This window comes from Pelophylax lessonae, assembly GCF_965119305.1.
Source record: "Pelophylax lessonae genome assembly, chromosome: 7".
Taxonomy (NCBI): Eukaryota; Metazoa; Chordata; class Amphibia; order Anura; family Ranidae; genus Pelophylax; species Pelophylax lessonae.
The window spans coordinates 270,700,596-270,717,173 of NC_138774.1; the positions used below are offsets into that span (position 1 = coordinate 270,700,596).

Genomic DNA, 16,578 nt, shown 5'->3' on the forward strand with positions numbered 1-16,578 from the left:
TTCTGGGAGTGGGTATAAGTCGGAGAGGAGTGCGTGACTTAGCGTCTTTGGTGGGAGCAGAGTCCCAGGAGGGAGAGGAAGGCTGTCTCTCCTCCTGTTTGAGGAAGAGGATGTCTCGGGGTGCTGTCCGAGAATCCAGAGTGCTGAGTTGAGCTGAGGGGATCCGGTGTGCTGAGAACCAGTGGCATCTGATGGAAACAGACTGTCTGTTTCCATCCGATGCCATCTGATTCTATCCACTGGATGGATAGAAAATAGAACCACCATCCGTCTGTTTTTGGCAGACAGGATCAGATGGCAGCAGGTTACTGCTCCATAGAGGAGAATGAAGGGTCCGATCAGGTCTGCCTGAAAAACTGACAGGTGGACCTGATCAGACAGCCTGTGTGGAAGGGGCCTTCAGCTGTGGCATGGTGATGAGGAAAAAAAATATATATATTATATAATATATAATTTTTTTTTTTATAATTGAAAAAAGAAAAATACATTTTTTTGTTAATTTAAAAAAATAAATTAATAACAACCACACTCCCTGTCCACTTACCTTTTAAGCAAAGGTAAGTGGACAGGGAGAATGAAGCCTGCAAAAACTTCCTTATCTCCTCTTGGGGAAGGAGTTTGACAGGTAGGGGAAACAGCCATTAGTTACTGCTTGTCAAACTCCCGGCTACCACAAGAGGGCGCCAGTTCCCCGTTCTCTCACTGAAGAAGGCCGAAAAGCCGCGGCCTCAATTTTGGGACGGCGCGGAAGTCCGTGCACTGGGTGAGTGGTTGGGGCGGGCACAAAAGGGACAGGACGCCTCTTGCAGTGCACTCCAGGTGCCAGGTTGCTAATTCTAGTCGCCAATGCGACCTGGCGCCCGGGGTTTGTCGAGCCCTGTGTGTGTGTGTGTGTATATGTGTGTGTGTGTGTGTATGTATATATATATGTATATATGTGTGTATATATATATATATATATATATATATATATATATATATATATATATATATATATATATATATATATATATATATATATATATATAAGCATTGTGTAATTTGACAGCATTATAGAAGTACCTGTAGTAATATTTTACTGATATGATGATCTGCTTGCCTGCAGTGGAGATTTATTTAAAAAAAAACAACATATACTCACCTCTGTGCTGCAGCAGGGAGGTAATGCTGCATCTGTCTCCTGCTGTTTCTAAGCCACATGTCTGATCACCCGCAGTTTTCTTGAATAGGAGAGCAGTGACTGTCAGTCAGTGCTCTCCACTCTGCCCCTCCAGCACTCACTGGAGCGCTGTGCTGGAGAGGGGGCGGGCACAGCTGGCTTTGGCCATCAGCCACACGTTCAGAGCTGGAGCCAGCTGCCAATCAGGCAGCTGGGTGGATCCCGACAATATGGTCAGAATGCTTCCAGAGTCTGGCTGTGATGTCAGCTGACAGCAGGCTTTATTCCGTTGTCGGCTGATTCTGGGTCATAACAGTGCAACAGTAAGTGACCCAAAAGAGAAGTTGGACATACTTTTAAACTTATCTTATGGGAGACAGAGGCTGCCAACGTGGACCTTGCCTTCTGAAAAAAAGCCAGTTGCCTGGCTGTCATGCAAACACTCTGGCTTCTACACTGAGTCACTGGAACAAGCATAAGGTCCTATGACTTTCCTGATCTGCATACATCAGTTGCCCCTGAGGATATTGAAGCCAGAGACAGCCAGGCAGTAAATTTTTCCAGAAAGTAGTCAGTGGCAGCCCCTATGTGTTTTATGACTAGCTTACTTCTAAGTACACAAATGCAATAAAGAGGTTTTGGTCAGCTGCAGTAAAAAAAAATCGTAAGTTTTATGTTCTGTACAGAGTAGTTTATGAAGACATTCCATTCTTGAAATAGGCAGATGTTGCGCTGAAAAAAATGCTAAATATGATGGTAGATCTGTTCACTAAGATTTTTTTGGACAATTTCATTCTCCAGCTTTGTGGGAACAGCTTAGGGATGGCCCCTTACTGTTCTAACATGACTGATGAACCAGTGCACAAACAAGATGCATAAAGACATGGATGAGCGAGTTTGGGGTGGAGGAACTCCACTGGACTGCACAGTGTCCTGACCTCAATCCGATAGAACGTCTTTGGGATAAATTAGAGCGGAAACTGTGAGCCAGGCCGTCTCATCCAACACTAATGCCTGACCTCACAAATGCGCTTCTGGAAGAATGGTCAAACATTCCCATAGACACATTCCTAAACCTTGTGGACAGCCTTCCCAGAAGTGTTGAAGCTGTTATAGCTGCAATGGGTGGGCCAACTCAATATTGAACCCTACGGACTAAGACTGGGATGCCATAAAAGTTAATGCGTGTGTAAAGTCAGGTGTCCCAATACTTTTGGTAATATAGTGTATTTGCAGAAACATTCAGGTCACCAGCAGAAAAGAGGCCATAAAGACTGCTGGTCCACCAACAAGTTGTGGCAGGATCAATCGGGGGAAGAATTACACGGAGGTGTATACTAGGAAGAGAAGAGCGGCGAGGAAGGTTATACAGAGGAATGTTAGTTAGCAGTACACTTTACTGTAGTCCTATGGATGAAAATTGCTAACTTTTTTTTTTTTTTTTTACTTTGTTCTCTCTATTAGATTGTAGATAAACAGCTGGAAGTGACTCTAATATTTGAAGATGACGTGCGTTTTGAATCGTTTTTCAAGCGAAAGATGATCCGTCTTTTGGATGAAGTTCATACAGCCCAGCTGGACTGGGACTTGATGTAAGGTGTCACTTACCACCAATGCATACAGGTCAAAGCTGGCCATAGATGGTTAGAAAAAGTTAAAATTGAAATCATTCGATGATGCACAATTAATACAGCCATCAAAAATGTTCCACCTATCATCTGTTTACTTTTGTTTTTAGCATTAAAGCGTAACTCTGCTTTTTTTGAGGAAAAAAACATTCCCCTCTGGGTGATCTCTGTATATTACAAGGATTATAACAAACTTTGTTGCAGATTCCGAACTTTTGTTCTGAAGAAATCATTGTTTGTTCCCCTGTGCTGAGTGGGGTCTAATGGGAGTGGTTTCATAATTATCAGCTGTGGCAGCTGCAGGGCTCTAATGGGAAGATCTGCTGGGCCTGCATCCCTTTAGACGTGTTCCTATTGGGAGTATCTCACCAAAAATGACATTTTTGCTGCAGGGGATGCCAAAAATCTGACTTGTATCGTAGGCAGACTTCTGGGAAAATGAGCCAATCACACAAGCAGGAAATTGTTTCTGGGGTGTGTACAGAACATTCATCCATTGGGGAGTATCTCACCAAAAATGACATTCTTGCTGCATAGGATGCCAAAAATTTGACTTGTATCTTAGGCAGACTTCTGGGAAAAATTGGTGAGCCAATCACACAAGCAGGAAATTATGTTTCTGGGGTGTGTACAGAACATTCATCCATTGTGGAATATCTCACCAAAAATGACATTCTTGCTGCATAGGATGCCAAAAATTTGACTTGTATCTTAGGCAGACTTCTGGGAAAAATTGGTGAGCCAATCACACAAGCAGGAAATTATGTTTCTGGGGGTGTGTACAGAACACTCATCCATTGGGGAGTATCTCACCAAAAATGACATTCTTGCTGCAAGGGATGCCAAAAATCTGACTTGTATTTTAGGCAGACTTCTGTGAAAATTGGTGAGCCAATCACACAAGCGGGGAAATGTTTCTGGGGTGTACAGAACATTCATCCATTGGGGAGTATCAACAAAAAAATGGATTTTTGTAAAATCTTACCGTAAAATCCTTTTCTCTTAGCTCATTGACAGACTTAGTCCTCGGTGATTCAACACCCTCGGGTTATGCTGCCCTCTACAGGAGTAGGACTTGACAGGAAAAAACGTTCTGGCCACACCCTAGGGGCAGTCCCAGAGGGTATATCCTCTCACTTCCTGCTACAGCAAATCAGTTATGTCACAAAGCAGTGTTTAGAGAATTTAACCCAACTCAAAAACAGAGCGGCGGGTACTACGTCTGTCAATGAGCTAAGAGAAAAGGATTTTACCGTAAGATTTTACAAAAATCCATTTTTCTCTATCGCTCATTGACAGACTTAGTCCTCGGTAATTCAACACCCTCGGGACGTCCCAAAGCAGTACCACAAATGAGGGGTGGGAAAATGGAAATCAAATCCAATCTAGAAGGCCCAACCGGTGCCAACTAGAAGTTTACAATGCTCATCCTCAATGATGAGACTCAACAGAAATTCTTCAACAGAAAAAAACCCCCGAGGTAGACCACCGGTCTCCTCAAATTGCGGCCTGCAAAACCTTGCGGCCAAATGAGGCATCCGCCGATGCCATCACATCAATCTTATAAAATTTTGTAAAGGTATGTACCGACGACCAGGTGGCCGCCTTACATACCTGGACCACTGACGCCTGATGGCGATAGGCCCAGGAAGTACTGAGCGCTCGAGTGAAGTGCGCCCTAACAGTAAACGGAGGATTCCGACCCTTAATAGAATAAGCCTGTACCACCGTCTGACTGATCCATGTAGATATGGTCGCGGCAGACACAGGCAACCCCCTTCTAGGGCTATCCGTGATCACAAAAAGTGAGTCCGTCTTACGAAAACAAGTTCGTAGTAGTCAAGTGTATCTTTCTGAACCCCATCCAAGGAGTGTAATGCAAACTCCCAAGGATGGCTAGTCTTAGGACACGGGGAAGGTAACGCAATACTTTTATTCAGATGAAAAACTCTGAAAACCACTTTAGGAAGGAAGGATGGATGGATTCGGAAGAAGAACCACCTTATCCCTATGAACCACCAGATATGGGAAACGACAAGATAATGCGGCCAGTTCTGACACCCTGCGTGCAGAAGTAATGGCCACCAAGAAGGCCACCTTCTGGGATAATGTAAGCAAGGGAATCTCCCTAATATCTTCAAAGAGAAGTTTCTGAAGAACCGACCACACTAAATTAAGATCCCAGGCGGTAAGGGTGCGCGCACTGGCGGAGCCAGATGTCGCACCCCCTGGATGAAATTCGGCACCAAGGAATGATTAGCCAAAGGTTTCTTGAAAGAAGATTGCTAATGCCGAAAACCTGACCCTTGATCGTGCTCAAGGATAGTTTCTGCTCAACCCCTTGTTGCAGACAGACCAAAATTCGGGCCCCCGAATAGGTATGTGGGGGAAATCCAATAGATTCACACCATGCAATATAAGACTTCCATGTGCTGGAAGTCGCTTTCCTTGCTTTAACTGGAGGTAGGAATAACTGAAGCTGACACTCCCTTGTCCTTCAGTACCTGGGTCTCAATGGCCAGGCCATTAAGCCAGCGACTGTAAAGCAAGATGGAAGATCGGTCCCTGAGACCGCAAATCCTCCCTGAGAGGAAGTCTCCAAGGAGCGTCCGCGACTAGCCTCACCAAGTCGGCGTACCAGGCTCGACGAGGTCAGTCCGGAATTTCCAGAATAACTGGAATTCCCTCCACCTCTATCCTGCGAAGAAGTTCCCGCAGCAACTTGAGAGGATGGAAGGCATGCCGTAGCTGATGCTGCCCCCAAGGGGCGATCAGCGTTTCTGCTGCGTCCGCTAGAGGATCGCGGCGCAAGCTACAAACCTCCGCACCTTCCTGTTAAGCCAAGGTGCCAACAGATCCACATCCGGGATGTCCCAATGAAGGGACAGCTAGTGAAAAACCTCTGGATGAAGAGGCCATATGCGATTGGATCCGAATCTGGCTGCTCTAGAGCTGCTCGATCCAGTAAATCAGACAAAATCTGATCGCTCTCAGTTCCGATACCCTTATTGGTAATCTGGATACTATCAGAAGAAATTACTTCCCCTGGTTGAGCATCGGAGACTTCCTGGTCCGCTCGCTTAACCGGATCCGATTGTCCAGGGAATCGGAATTCTGATTCCATTAAAAAAGAATCTCCTTCAGGAGAATTCGGGTATGAGACTGGGTATACGGTACTGCCTCTAAGGCCACCATCAGTCCCAGCCAATTGACGGACAGCAACATCCGAATCGTTGACTGAACCTTCTGGAGTTTCCCAGCAAGGAGAAACTCTCTTGCCCAGGATGTATCCAACCTTAGGCCCAGATAGTTCAGTCTCCTGGTGGGAACCAGGGATGATCTTTGGGAAAGCGAAAAAACGCTGATGTCCTGCGATGATGGGGATATAAAGATAGGCATCCTAAATGTCTATGGACGCCAGGAAATCCCCCTGATGCAGGGAGGCCACCACTGTACGGATGGACTCTATTTCTTCACAAGTCCAGATTTGGACGCACCTTGCCCTCTTTCCTGGGCATTGTGAATAGGTTCGAATAGAACCCCTGAAACCGTTCAATGTTAGAAGGGAAGAATCGCACCGGTGGAAGTGATCGAAACTCGATCCTGTGTCCTCCAGAAACCGGTGAAGACATCCCCCCCCAGAGATGGGTAGGGGCGCATCAGGCTGTATCTTCAGGCTTGGCTGAGCCGGACTTTTTGTTTAGCCGACCAGCGCCCTTTGAAACCCCTCTAAAGGGGCTTTGGAGGGTTTTGCCTTATCGCCCGCCCTCGCGGAACAAACAACTCTTTATGAGCCGAAAAGGCAGGTCCTCGTTGTTACGAGGTCCTTTTATCCGAACAGTCTGTGGCAAGACAGCAGGTGGTACCGTCTATCCTATAAAGAGGAATTCCTCAAACGGATAGCACCTAGCCATGCGTTTGGAAATAACAGGAGTTCGTTTCAAAACGACCCCATTTGGGTAAAGGAAAATCCTTCGCCCTTTTGGTAGGCTAACAAGTACCAAAAAGGAATCTCAGTCTCAGCTACCTCTGCCGGTGTAACCTCAAGACTAAAGGTTTCCCGGACGGACACAACTAGTGCATCCACCACTCTTGTGCTATGGCGGAGGCAGAAACGTGCTCCTCACTGCTGAGGAGATATTACCTGAGACAACAGCCCCTGAAGTATCTGATAAACAATAGGGGTAGGCGGGGGTCGCTTCTTGACCCCCGTCCCTGACAGGCCACCTCCACCCGGGATACCAAAGACTCCAAAACTGACAATGCATTAAAAACAAGTGGGGTACTGGAGGGTCCTGCGGCCACCTTGAGGGGATCAGGTGGGGATACCTATGCGGCAGGGTCAATGATTATACAAGACACTTGCCAGCGACAAAAAATGACAAAGTAAAAAACTTTTTTTTTTTTTTTTTTTTTGTGTCCCCCAGTCGCAACAGCGCCCCTCAGTGTTGCCTGCCTTTTTGGACCCGAGAGTGACCCCAAGGCTCATCCCTGATGCACAGAAGTTTTCATCAGCTTGCTCAGTGCTTGTCTTGTTACAGACAGGAAGTCTTGGCCCTATTTCCTGGGTAAAGGAGGCGGCTCCGCCCCTTAACATGCCTGCCGGCGCCTCCCCCTGGCTCCATGAGGTGTTTGAGTCACCTCAAACATGGCCGCCCCATGCTGAAGACACGAGGCTACACCAAAATGGCGGCCTCGTGCGATCTACCAGACAATGGCGGCGGCCTGCACAGAATAGCGGCATGTCTGCAGAAGGATCTCGGCTTCACAACCCTTCACCCTCATGGTGGTCAGCATGGTCGGCGGTACCGGACCCTGGCGGGCCGTATGTGGTCCGTGGCCGTCGGGAGGCATCTGCTTAGCTGGAGGAATGATCTGGAATGCAGTATACATGTATGGACATCGCCCTGTGGCTTCTGACAGGTAGGATACCTTATACTATCACAGTAAAGTTCCAGTACTGCCACTGACTACAATCATTTTCACATTTTTACAATTAGATTGTCAGCTCCCAAACCAAGCCTCCTGGCTTCTTGTACACACAAATCACACTCAATTAGGGGGATCTGTGACATGTTATAGGATAGAGGGGAACCCATCCTTACCATTACAGAGGGGCCCGCGTTCACCACAAGACCCGTCAGGGGGAAAGGGGGAACATACTACTCACCATACCGGAACCAGGCGGGCGCCAACTCCTGGCAGTACCCCTCTCCACCGAGGTAGGAGGGCTGTCGACCAATACGGACGCCGTGACTCATGGTCTTTGGCGTTTCAGCGAGACGTTTAACTCGCAGGGTCAGTCCCCGTCCAGTGGGACTATGTCGCGGCCGACCCAGCGCGGAGCTATGGCCTGCACGCGCTCGTAGGCTGAACTGGGGTGACCACTGGATCTCAACATCCAGCCCGTCGCCCAGTTCAGCTTTCTTGCTTGAAGATCTCACAGGAACACTGGAGAAAAAAAGCTGTCTATAAAATCTTTTCTAAGAAAAAAATCCTGCCAGGACCGAAGATCCCAGCAAGGTATCTAGGTCCTTACTCCTAACTAGACAGAAAAAAACTGATTTGCTGTAGCAGGAAGTGAGAGGATATACCCTCTGGGACTGCCCCTAGGGTGTGGCCAGAACGTTTTCTTTCCTGTCTAGTCCTACTCCTGTAGAGGGCAGCATAACCCGAGGTTGTTGAATCACCAAGGACTACGTCTGTCAATGAGCGATAGAGAAATGACATTCTAGCTGCAGGGGATGCCAAAAATCTGACTTGTATCGTAGGCAGACTTCTGGGAAAATTAATGAGCCAATCACACAAGCAGGAAATTATGTTTCTGGGGTGTGTACAGAACATTCATCCATTGGGGAGTATCTCACCAAAAATTACATTCTTGCTGCAGGGGATGCCAAAAATCTGACTTGTATTTTAGGCAGACTTCTGTGAAAATTGGTGAGCCAATCACACAAGCAGGAAATGATGTTTCTGGGGTGTGGTCAGTATACATTCTGTGTACAGAACAGCTCCAGGTAGCCATATTGCATTGCATTTGCAGAGAATTACAACAGCTGCAGATTGAAAAGGAGAGGTCATTTTTAATCCATTACAACATGACTTGTTGCATTTGTATACGCTATATTGTTTTTCTTTGCTATTTTTTTTCTCCCACAAAAGGAGTTACCCTTTAAAGTGTTGTTTTTTTCTTTGATCTGGGTTAACATTTTGACAGGCTCATGCGTATTTTGCTTTGAACATTTTTTTTTTTTTTTAATGATGGATTGGTTAGAAAATTGTTCATTCTAACAATTTTCCAACGTGACTATTTGTTTTTTTTCCCCCCATAAAGAATTGGATTTCGGTAGTCAAATTGCGCACACTAACCATTAAACAATAGAACAATCGTTCAGTTTTTTTTTTTTTTATATTCAATATTCTACTCACCTATGACCAGCTTTAATCACTACTGGTATGCAATATGCAGTGTCCTGTAGTAACCAATCAGAATTTACTGCTGTCAGATCACTGCCTGCTGATTGGTTACCATGATTTTATATTCTTTGCCATACTACTTGGTTGGCTGTTAGTATTCCGTATGGCAAAGAATATAAAATCATGGTAACCAATCAGCAGGCAGTGATCTAAGTCATCTGTTAGTATTCCTTTATCTCATGTTACTTTCTGGTAAGACGCCAGCTAACCATTCATCTTCTAACAGATACATTGGAAGGAAACAAGTCACTACAGATCCTGAGAAGGCGGTGGAGGATGTGGGGAACTTAGTGGTGGCAGATTACTCCTACTGGACTCTCTGTTATATGATCTCCCTGCAGGGGGCGCAGAAGTTGCTGAACGCTGATCCATTATCTAAAATGCTCCCAGTGGATGAATTCCTGCCTATTATGGCAGACACGCACACAAAGTAAGTAGCCCGGCTGTACGTCACCAAACTTCATAGATCTTATAGATTGTCTTCATCAAGCTTGTGCTGGCCACACACTTTGCAATCAAATATTAAAAACGAATCGTTTTACAGGAAACCAGTGTAGAAAGAACTCCATTGTCTGCCACTGCTGACCTCCTTTGGAAAATGCAGATTCCCTGGCTGTAATGCTTGCGCTTTGTCATCAATTGGAGTCACTGACTTTACCCACCTCAAGACCAGGCCTTATTCTGACATTTGTTGTGTACAAGTTAAAATCAGTATTTTTTGCTAGAAAATTACCTAGAACCCCCAAACATTGTGTGTGTATATATGTGTATATATATATATATGTGTGTGATCAACCGATTTCTTTTTTTTATTACCGATATTTTGGTCATCGCATATCGGTATTGGCCGATTTTTTTCGTACATTACATTTTTTCTTGACAGGTACTTTTGTGGAGGGATCTGGGGGTCTCAAAGACCCCAAACCCCCCCCCCCCCCTCTGCACTTAAAAGCATTCAAAACGCCAAGTTTGGTTGTTTTGAATGCTGACATTTTTTTTTAATTTGGCGCAGAGTACCCAGAAGTGATGTCATGACATGAATTCCGGGTTTTTTACACGGAGACCCGATCAGAGCCGAATGCGGCTTTGATCAGGTCTTGTATGGTGGAATGGGAGACCCGGACGAGCAGCGGGAAGGGACGTCCCCTCCCGCTCCTTGCAGCTGAGAAGCCGCTCGGCTGTCATTACATCTGTTGTCATTACACAAGACAGCTGACCTTCGGCTATGGACATATTTATATTTTTAAGCAGAGACCCTATAGAATAAAATTGTTGTCGTTTTAATATTTTATGTCACACTGTATTTGTGCAGCAGTCTTTCAAACGCATTTTTAAAAAAAAAAAATATATATATATATATATATATATATATATATATATATATATATATATATATATATATATATATATATATATATATATATATATATATATAATTTCAATTCAATTATAAAAAAAACTAAACAGTAAAGTGAGCCCATTTTTTTTTTTTTTTTTAAATATGTGAAAGATAATGTTGCACGGAGTAAATGCATACCTAACATGTCACGCTTTAAAATTGCACACACAAGTGGAAGGGAGACAAATTACGGTATTTAAAAATCTCCGTAGGCAACACTTTAAAAAAAATTTAACTCCAATGGATGCAAGCTCGACCTCCACCTTATTTTGTAGAACTAGATTTGAATTCTGCAAAAAAAAAAAAATGAATAAAATTATGTATGCTAGATATATACATTGACTCTCACAAGTGGGGAACAAAATGTGTGCGCATACTCCATATAGATCTATCTATCGCCATCTTTAATCAAAAATATAGTTATAGTCAGGTTGAAAGAAGACACAAGTCCATCTGGCGCAACCAACAAAATACAAAAAAACTAAAGAAAACCCAACCATACAATCCCATATACACAATCATATACCCGCAATGACAAGACATTTAACTACTTGCCGACTGCCCGCCGCAGTTGTATGGAGGCAGTCTGGCGCTCCCAGGCAAAGTGGCGTACATGGTACGGCGCTAGCCTGGGACGAGATAGGAGGCGATCGCGAATTGCCGGAGGCGTGCTCCCGCGCCCACTTGTCGGCTGTGGAGTCAGTGCGTGTGACCGGTGGCTCCGATGGCCATCGGCCACTCGCGATTTCCCGATGCAGTGAGAGTAGGACAGACGGCTGATGTAAACACAGCCGTCTGTCATTCTCACTAAAGTAATCAGAGGCTATGCGATCCTGCTATGTAGGATTGCATGTCTCTGTGAATACATCACAAGCAAAGCCCCCAAGTTGCAAAAGACAGACTTTCCTCCCCATTCCTGTCTATATGTGTATGTATATCACTGACATTAGAAAAAATTAAGGTGGAGGTCGAGCTTGCATCCATTGGGGTTGAGGTTTGTGTATGCAGTTCATAGAGTAATGGAGGAGTTCCCTCCCCATTATTTGTGGGTGAATTGATTGAGTACCTTGTAGAATTCTAATCTGTGGTTGGTGAAGTGGTAAAAATGACAGTTACCCATTTAGAGTTAAAGAGGAGGTCTCTTGCTAGAATTATTGCTCTGACGATTGCGGCGATACCTCACATGTGTGATTTGAACACTGTTTACACTTGTGGGCGAGACTTACATATGCGTTTTCTTTGACATGCGAGCACGGAGAAATGGGGCACTATAAAAAATAATTTTTTTTTTTTTTACTGTCCCTTTAAAAAAAAAAAAATCTGATCACTTTTGTTGCTGTCACAAAGAATGTAAACATCCCTTGTGACAGTAATAGGCGGTGACAGGTACTCTTTATGGAGGGATCTGGGGTCTAAAAGACCCCAGATCCCTCCACTGCACTTCAAAGTATTCAAAACGCTAAGATCAGCATTATTGAATACTTGGGATTTTTTTTAAACTGGCGCAGTGGGCTGCAGAGTAAACTGGAAGTGACGCCGTAACATCGCTTCCGGGTTACTACCTCGAAGACCCGAATAAAGCCAATTCCTGCTTTGTTTTGGTTTCTGGGCAGCCGGCAGATGTGCTGGCTGGTTGCTCAGGTCTCCCGTGGGATGGGAGACCCAGGCAGAGCGGCGGGAGGGGGGGGGGGGGAAATGTCCCCTCCCGCTGCTTAGCCACATTGGTTATTACAAAGCCAACCATTGGCTCTAAACAAAGGTACTGGGGTGATGTCTGCAGCTGCATATCAACCCGGTACAACCACTTCAGCAAATTGAGTTACAGGTACGTGACTTTGCGGGAAGTGGTTAAATTTGTTTTCGTATGAGGAATTCTGACTTTATTTGCTGCATGCTGAACTCCAAAAGGGCTGAAGCTGAGGATAATCCAGTATCTGGAATTTTCTTTGAGTAGTTTGCCTTTAATCACTAATGGACCAGAAGGTTTTACCCTCCTTAATGACCAGGCCATTTTTAACTGATGTCACCTGTGACACTAATACAGTGATCATAAAAAAGATCTGTACGCTAGAATAGTGACACTGTGACAGGGCAATAAAGGGGTTAACTGGGGGTGATCAGGGGGTTAGATCATTATTAGGGGATGTATGGCGGGTACCCTAAACCTATCTGGGACTGCCTCTTACTACCACTGTCTCTCACACTAACTGAAGTCACAAGTGACACTAATACAGTGATCAGTAAATTATCTGTATACTGTATATAGTGTACACTGTGAGGGAGTGAAAGGGTTTATTGGGGGGTGATCAGGGGGTTAAATATGCGCCTATGTGTACTGGTGTCAGTGTAGTGCTTGTGTACTCACTGTCTGATGCTCTCTTCTCTCACGCTGGAACCGAAAAGAGCTTCAGGAGAGAAGATTGCATCATTTCCTGTGCTTGTGTTCACATTACACGTGCATAGGACGTTATGCAACTGGTCAGAACCGATCACCAGGTTCAGGCCAAAAATCATTGGCCTGGACCTGATGACTGATCGGTTCTGAACCGAATCAGAACATTGCGGGGACGGTGGGAGCGCACGCCCCCTAGCCCCGCACGCGACCGACGTACAATAATGTCGGTTCGCGCAGCCGAGCCATCTTGCCGCAGTAAAACTGCAGCGGGTGGTCGGCAACTGGTTAAACTGTACAGAAATGTTGGAATGTGCCAGGTTGCATAAGATGCAGTTGATTAGGAAAATGGATGAGGTTATATGTGACTGAATGAGCTGGAAGGGATTAAACGTGAAATGTATAACACATGTGCTGTGTGATTGTAAGTATGTATTGTGGTAGCCAGCAGTATTGTAAAATCACTGTTTTGTTCTGCGGGGTAAGAAAAACGTTTGGTGCTGACATTGCTGAAAATATCGAACAATTAAAACATTAGATAACCGCATTGTAAGACAAGAGTTGGAATGTGTGCTGCCAGCAAGGGTTGATTTACTAAAACCGGAGCACTCAGAATCTGGTGCAGCTGTGCATGATAGCCAATCAGCTTGTAACTTCAGCTTTTTCAATTAACCACTTGCCGACTGCCTAACGCCGATCTACGTCGGCAGTCAGCCCCTCACAGGCAAACTAACGTAGGGCTATGTTGCTTGCTTGTGAGGGTCTAGGGAGCGAGCGCGCGCCGCCGGAGGCGCGCTCCCGCGTGGTCACGGACCCCCCCCGCGCGTGTGACCGGCGGACCCGATGTCCGCCGGTCACTCGGCGATCGGCGGGGGAGAGGGAGAATGTCAGGCAGCTTGTGTAAACAAGCTGCCTGTCATTCTCCTTGCTGTTAGGATACTGATCACTCGGATCTAGTATGTAGATCCGTTGATCAGTGTCCATACAGCTCAAGCCCCAGCCAATCACAGTAGAAAGCACGCCCCTAGGGATACACACAGCCCCTCCCTCCCAAATAAAGTTAACCCCTTCACTACCAGTGTATTTTTACAGTAACAGTGCATATATATAGCACTGATTACTGTAGAAATGTCACTGGTAACCCCAAAAGTGTAAAAAATGTCAGTCAAGGGTCCGATCTGTCCGCCCCAATGTCGCAGTACCGCAAAAAAAATCGCAGATCGCCGCCATTACACGTTAAAAAAAAAAACAACAAAAATGACAGAAATCTTTCCCTTTGTTAGTAAACGCGATAACTTTTGCGCAAACCAAACATAGGTAGCATAAAACAAATTGGCCGAAAAAGTAAAAAAATTTTGATTTTTAAATTTTTTTTTTGGGGAATTTCATATAAAAAAATTTGAAAAATATTGCTATTTTTGCAAAATTGACGCTCTTTTTTTGTTTATAGCGCGTGATCAAAAAATCGCACAGGTGATCAAATACCACCAAAAGAAAGCTCTGTTTGTGGGAAAAAAAGGACGCCAAATTCGTTTGGGTACAGCGTCGCACGACCGCGCAATTGTCCGTTAAAGTCACGCAGTGCCGAATCGCAAAATACCCCCTGGTCGGAATGGGGGTAAAATCTTCCGGGGCTTAAGTGGTTAAGGTTTAACAATAAAATCTGGAAGCTGATTGGTTTCTATGCAGAGCTGCACCAGACTTTGCACTCTCCAGTTTTAGTAAATCTCTATGGTCTTTCCAATGTGATGGCCTAGTAATGAAGAACATGGTATGTTTACAGTAACCAAAGTTTATTATGGACTTATTTAAGTGGACATGGTGGGCACTGTTTACATTGCCATGGTCGCAGTGCTTTCTTCACGGTGCAACAATTTTAGCTTGGCATGCTGAGCTTGACTGATGACACTGCCTGCAAACTAGCCTATTGAAATCAATGGGAGCATGCCGCAGTTGCGTGCCAAGCACTGCTATGGTGCTTGCAGCATCATAGTTCAATGGAAAAACACCATTGGGATTGAATAATTTGTTTAGAGCCTGTAAACTAGCTCTAAACTGATCACCTTTCAGAGGGGTAGTAGAGCCTGCTGTCCATGTGAATAAGCCCGAAAGCAATTACCTGTCCTTAGTCTTCTTATGAGCCCCCCTCCACTATGTATATGGGCTTACCAATTACTTCTGAGGCTCTCTGTGGAATTTGAGCCCTCCCCTTGGCTTCGAGTTATGACAGGCAAGGTGGTGGGGGCTGTATGAGGCAGCACTGCGAGGGCTTGGAGTTATTATAGGTAAGGTGGTGGGGGCTGTATGAGGCGGCACTGAGAGGGCTTTGAGTTTATAGGCAAGGTGGTGGGGGCTGTATGAGGCAGCACTGAGAGGGCTTGGAGTTATGATAGGCAAGGTGGGGGCTGTATGAGGCAGCACTTGGAGGGCTTGGAGTTATTATAGGCAAGGTGGTGGGGGCTGTATGAGGCAGCACTGAGAGGGCTTGGAGTTATGATAGGCAAGGTGGGGGCTGTATGAGGCAGCACTTGGAGGGCTTGGAGTTATTATAGGCAAGGTGGTGAGGGCTGTATGAGGCAGCACTGAGAGGCCTAGGTGATTTCTCATTTATTGCACAGGTAAAGATTTTTATCCTATTGTGCATTTATTTTGTTGTCTTTTGGTAGACATAAAATGGGGCCAAGAAGTGTAACCAAATTGTTAGAGGTGTGTGGCCAACCATATAGCGGAAAGAATTGGTTACTTTGGGTAATATGTAGCGGATACCTCATGAATAATTTATTTACCTCTGACTTTTTCTCTCTCCTTTGCCCACCAGTGAGGAATACAAACGCTTTTTTTCCAACCGAAACTTAAGAGTGTTCTCAGTCCAGCCGCTCCTCGTCTTTCCAACCCATTACACCGGAGAACCCAACTGGGAGAGTGACACCGAGACCTCCACCCTCTGGGATGATGACAACGTGCAGACAGATTGGAGCGGATCACAGAAGACGCTGAAGGATTTACGGAGAAACGTTCATAGCGGGATGCAGTCCCCGTCACGAGATGAGCTGTGATCTTAGGACATTGGCTGAACAATTTTCACTGGTGCTTGGTACGTCCATTGGAAAAGAAGTCAGAGGCGTGGAAAGGAACTTTCACTGTTGTAGATGTGACTTCTCTATTCTCAGAGGGATTTGCCCAGTTGGTCCATTCTTGCTGCGGTCCAACGTTACTGGATAAATTAAACATTACAAAGAAATATAATTTTATCAGGAGCTATTACAATTTTCCCTTTGATTTTTGTCCAGAAAATATTAAACTCATTAACTTAAGGCGGATGTGGTAAATTATCCCGAACATAGGAAAATATCTCCTAAGTGGAACAAAAAAAATACGGTCATTCTTATCCCTAAAAATATATATACAGTATATACGAGGGGGCGTCCAAATCAAACCGGGACTTTTGAGTTTATATAATAAGAGAACAAATTTGGAATCTGCATTTGTTTTTCGACATACCTGCTACATTTATACACTTGTA

General features: G+C 45.0%; 1 protein-coding gene across 1 annotated transcript in view; it reads left to right on the plus strand.

Annotated features, from left to right (window-relative positions):
• Positions 1-16,313, plus strand: part of CERCAM (cerebral endothelial cell adhesion molecule) — a 55,878-nt gene extending 39,565 nt beyond the window's left edge. The window contains exons 10-12 of the mRNA XM_082262664.1: positions 2,624-2,751; positions 9,491-9,694; positions 15,874-16,313. Of these exons, the coding sequence (XP_082118790.1) occupies positions 2,624-2,751; positions 9,491-9,694; positions 15,874-16,111 (570 nt within the window). The 3' untranslated portion in view covers positions 16,112-16,313. The remainder of the gene's footprint in view (positions 1-2,623; positions 2,752-9,490; positions 9,695-15,873) is intronic.
• Positions 16,314-16,578: the final 265 nt, after the last annotated feature.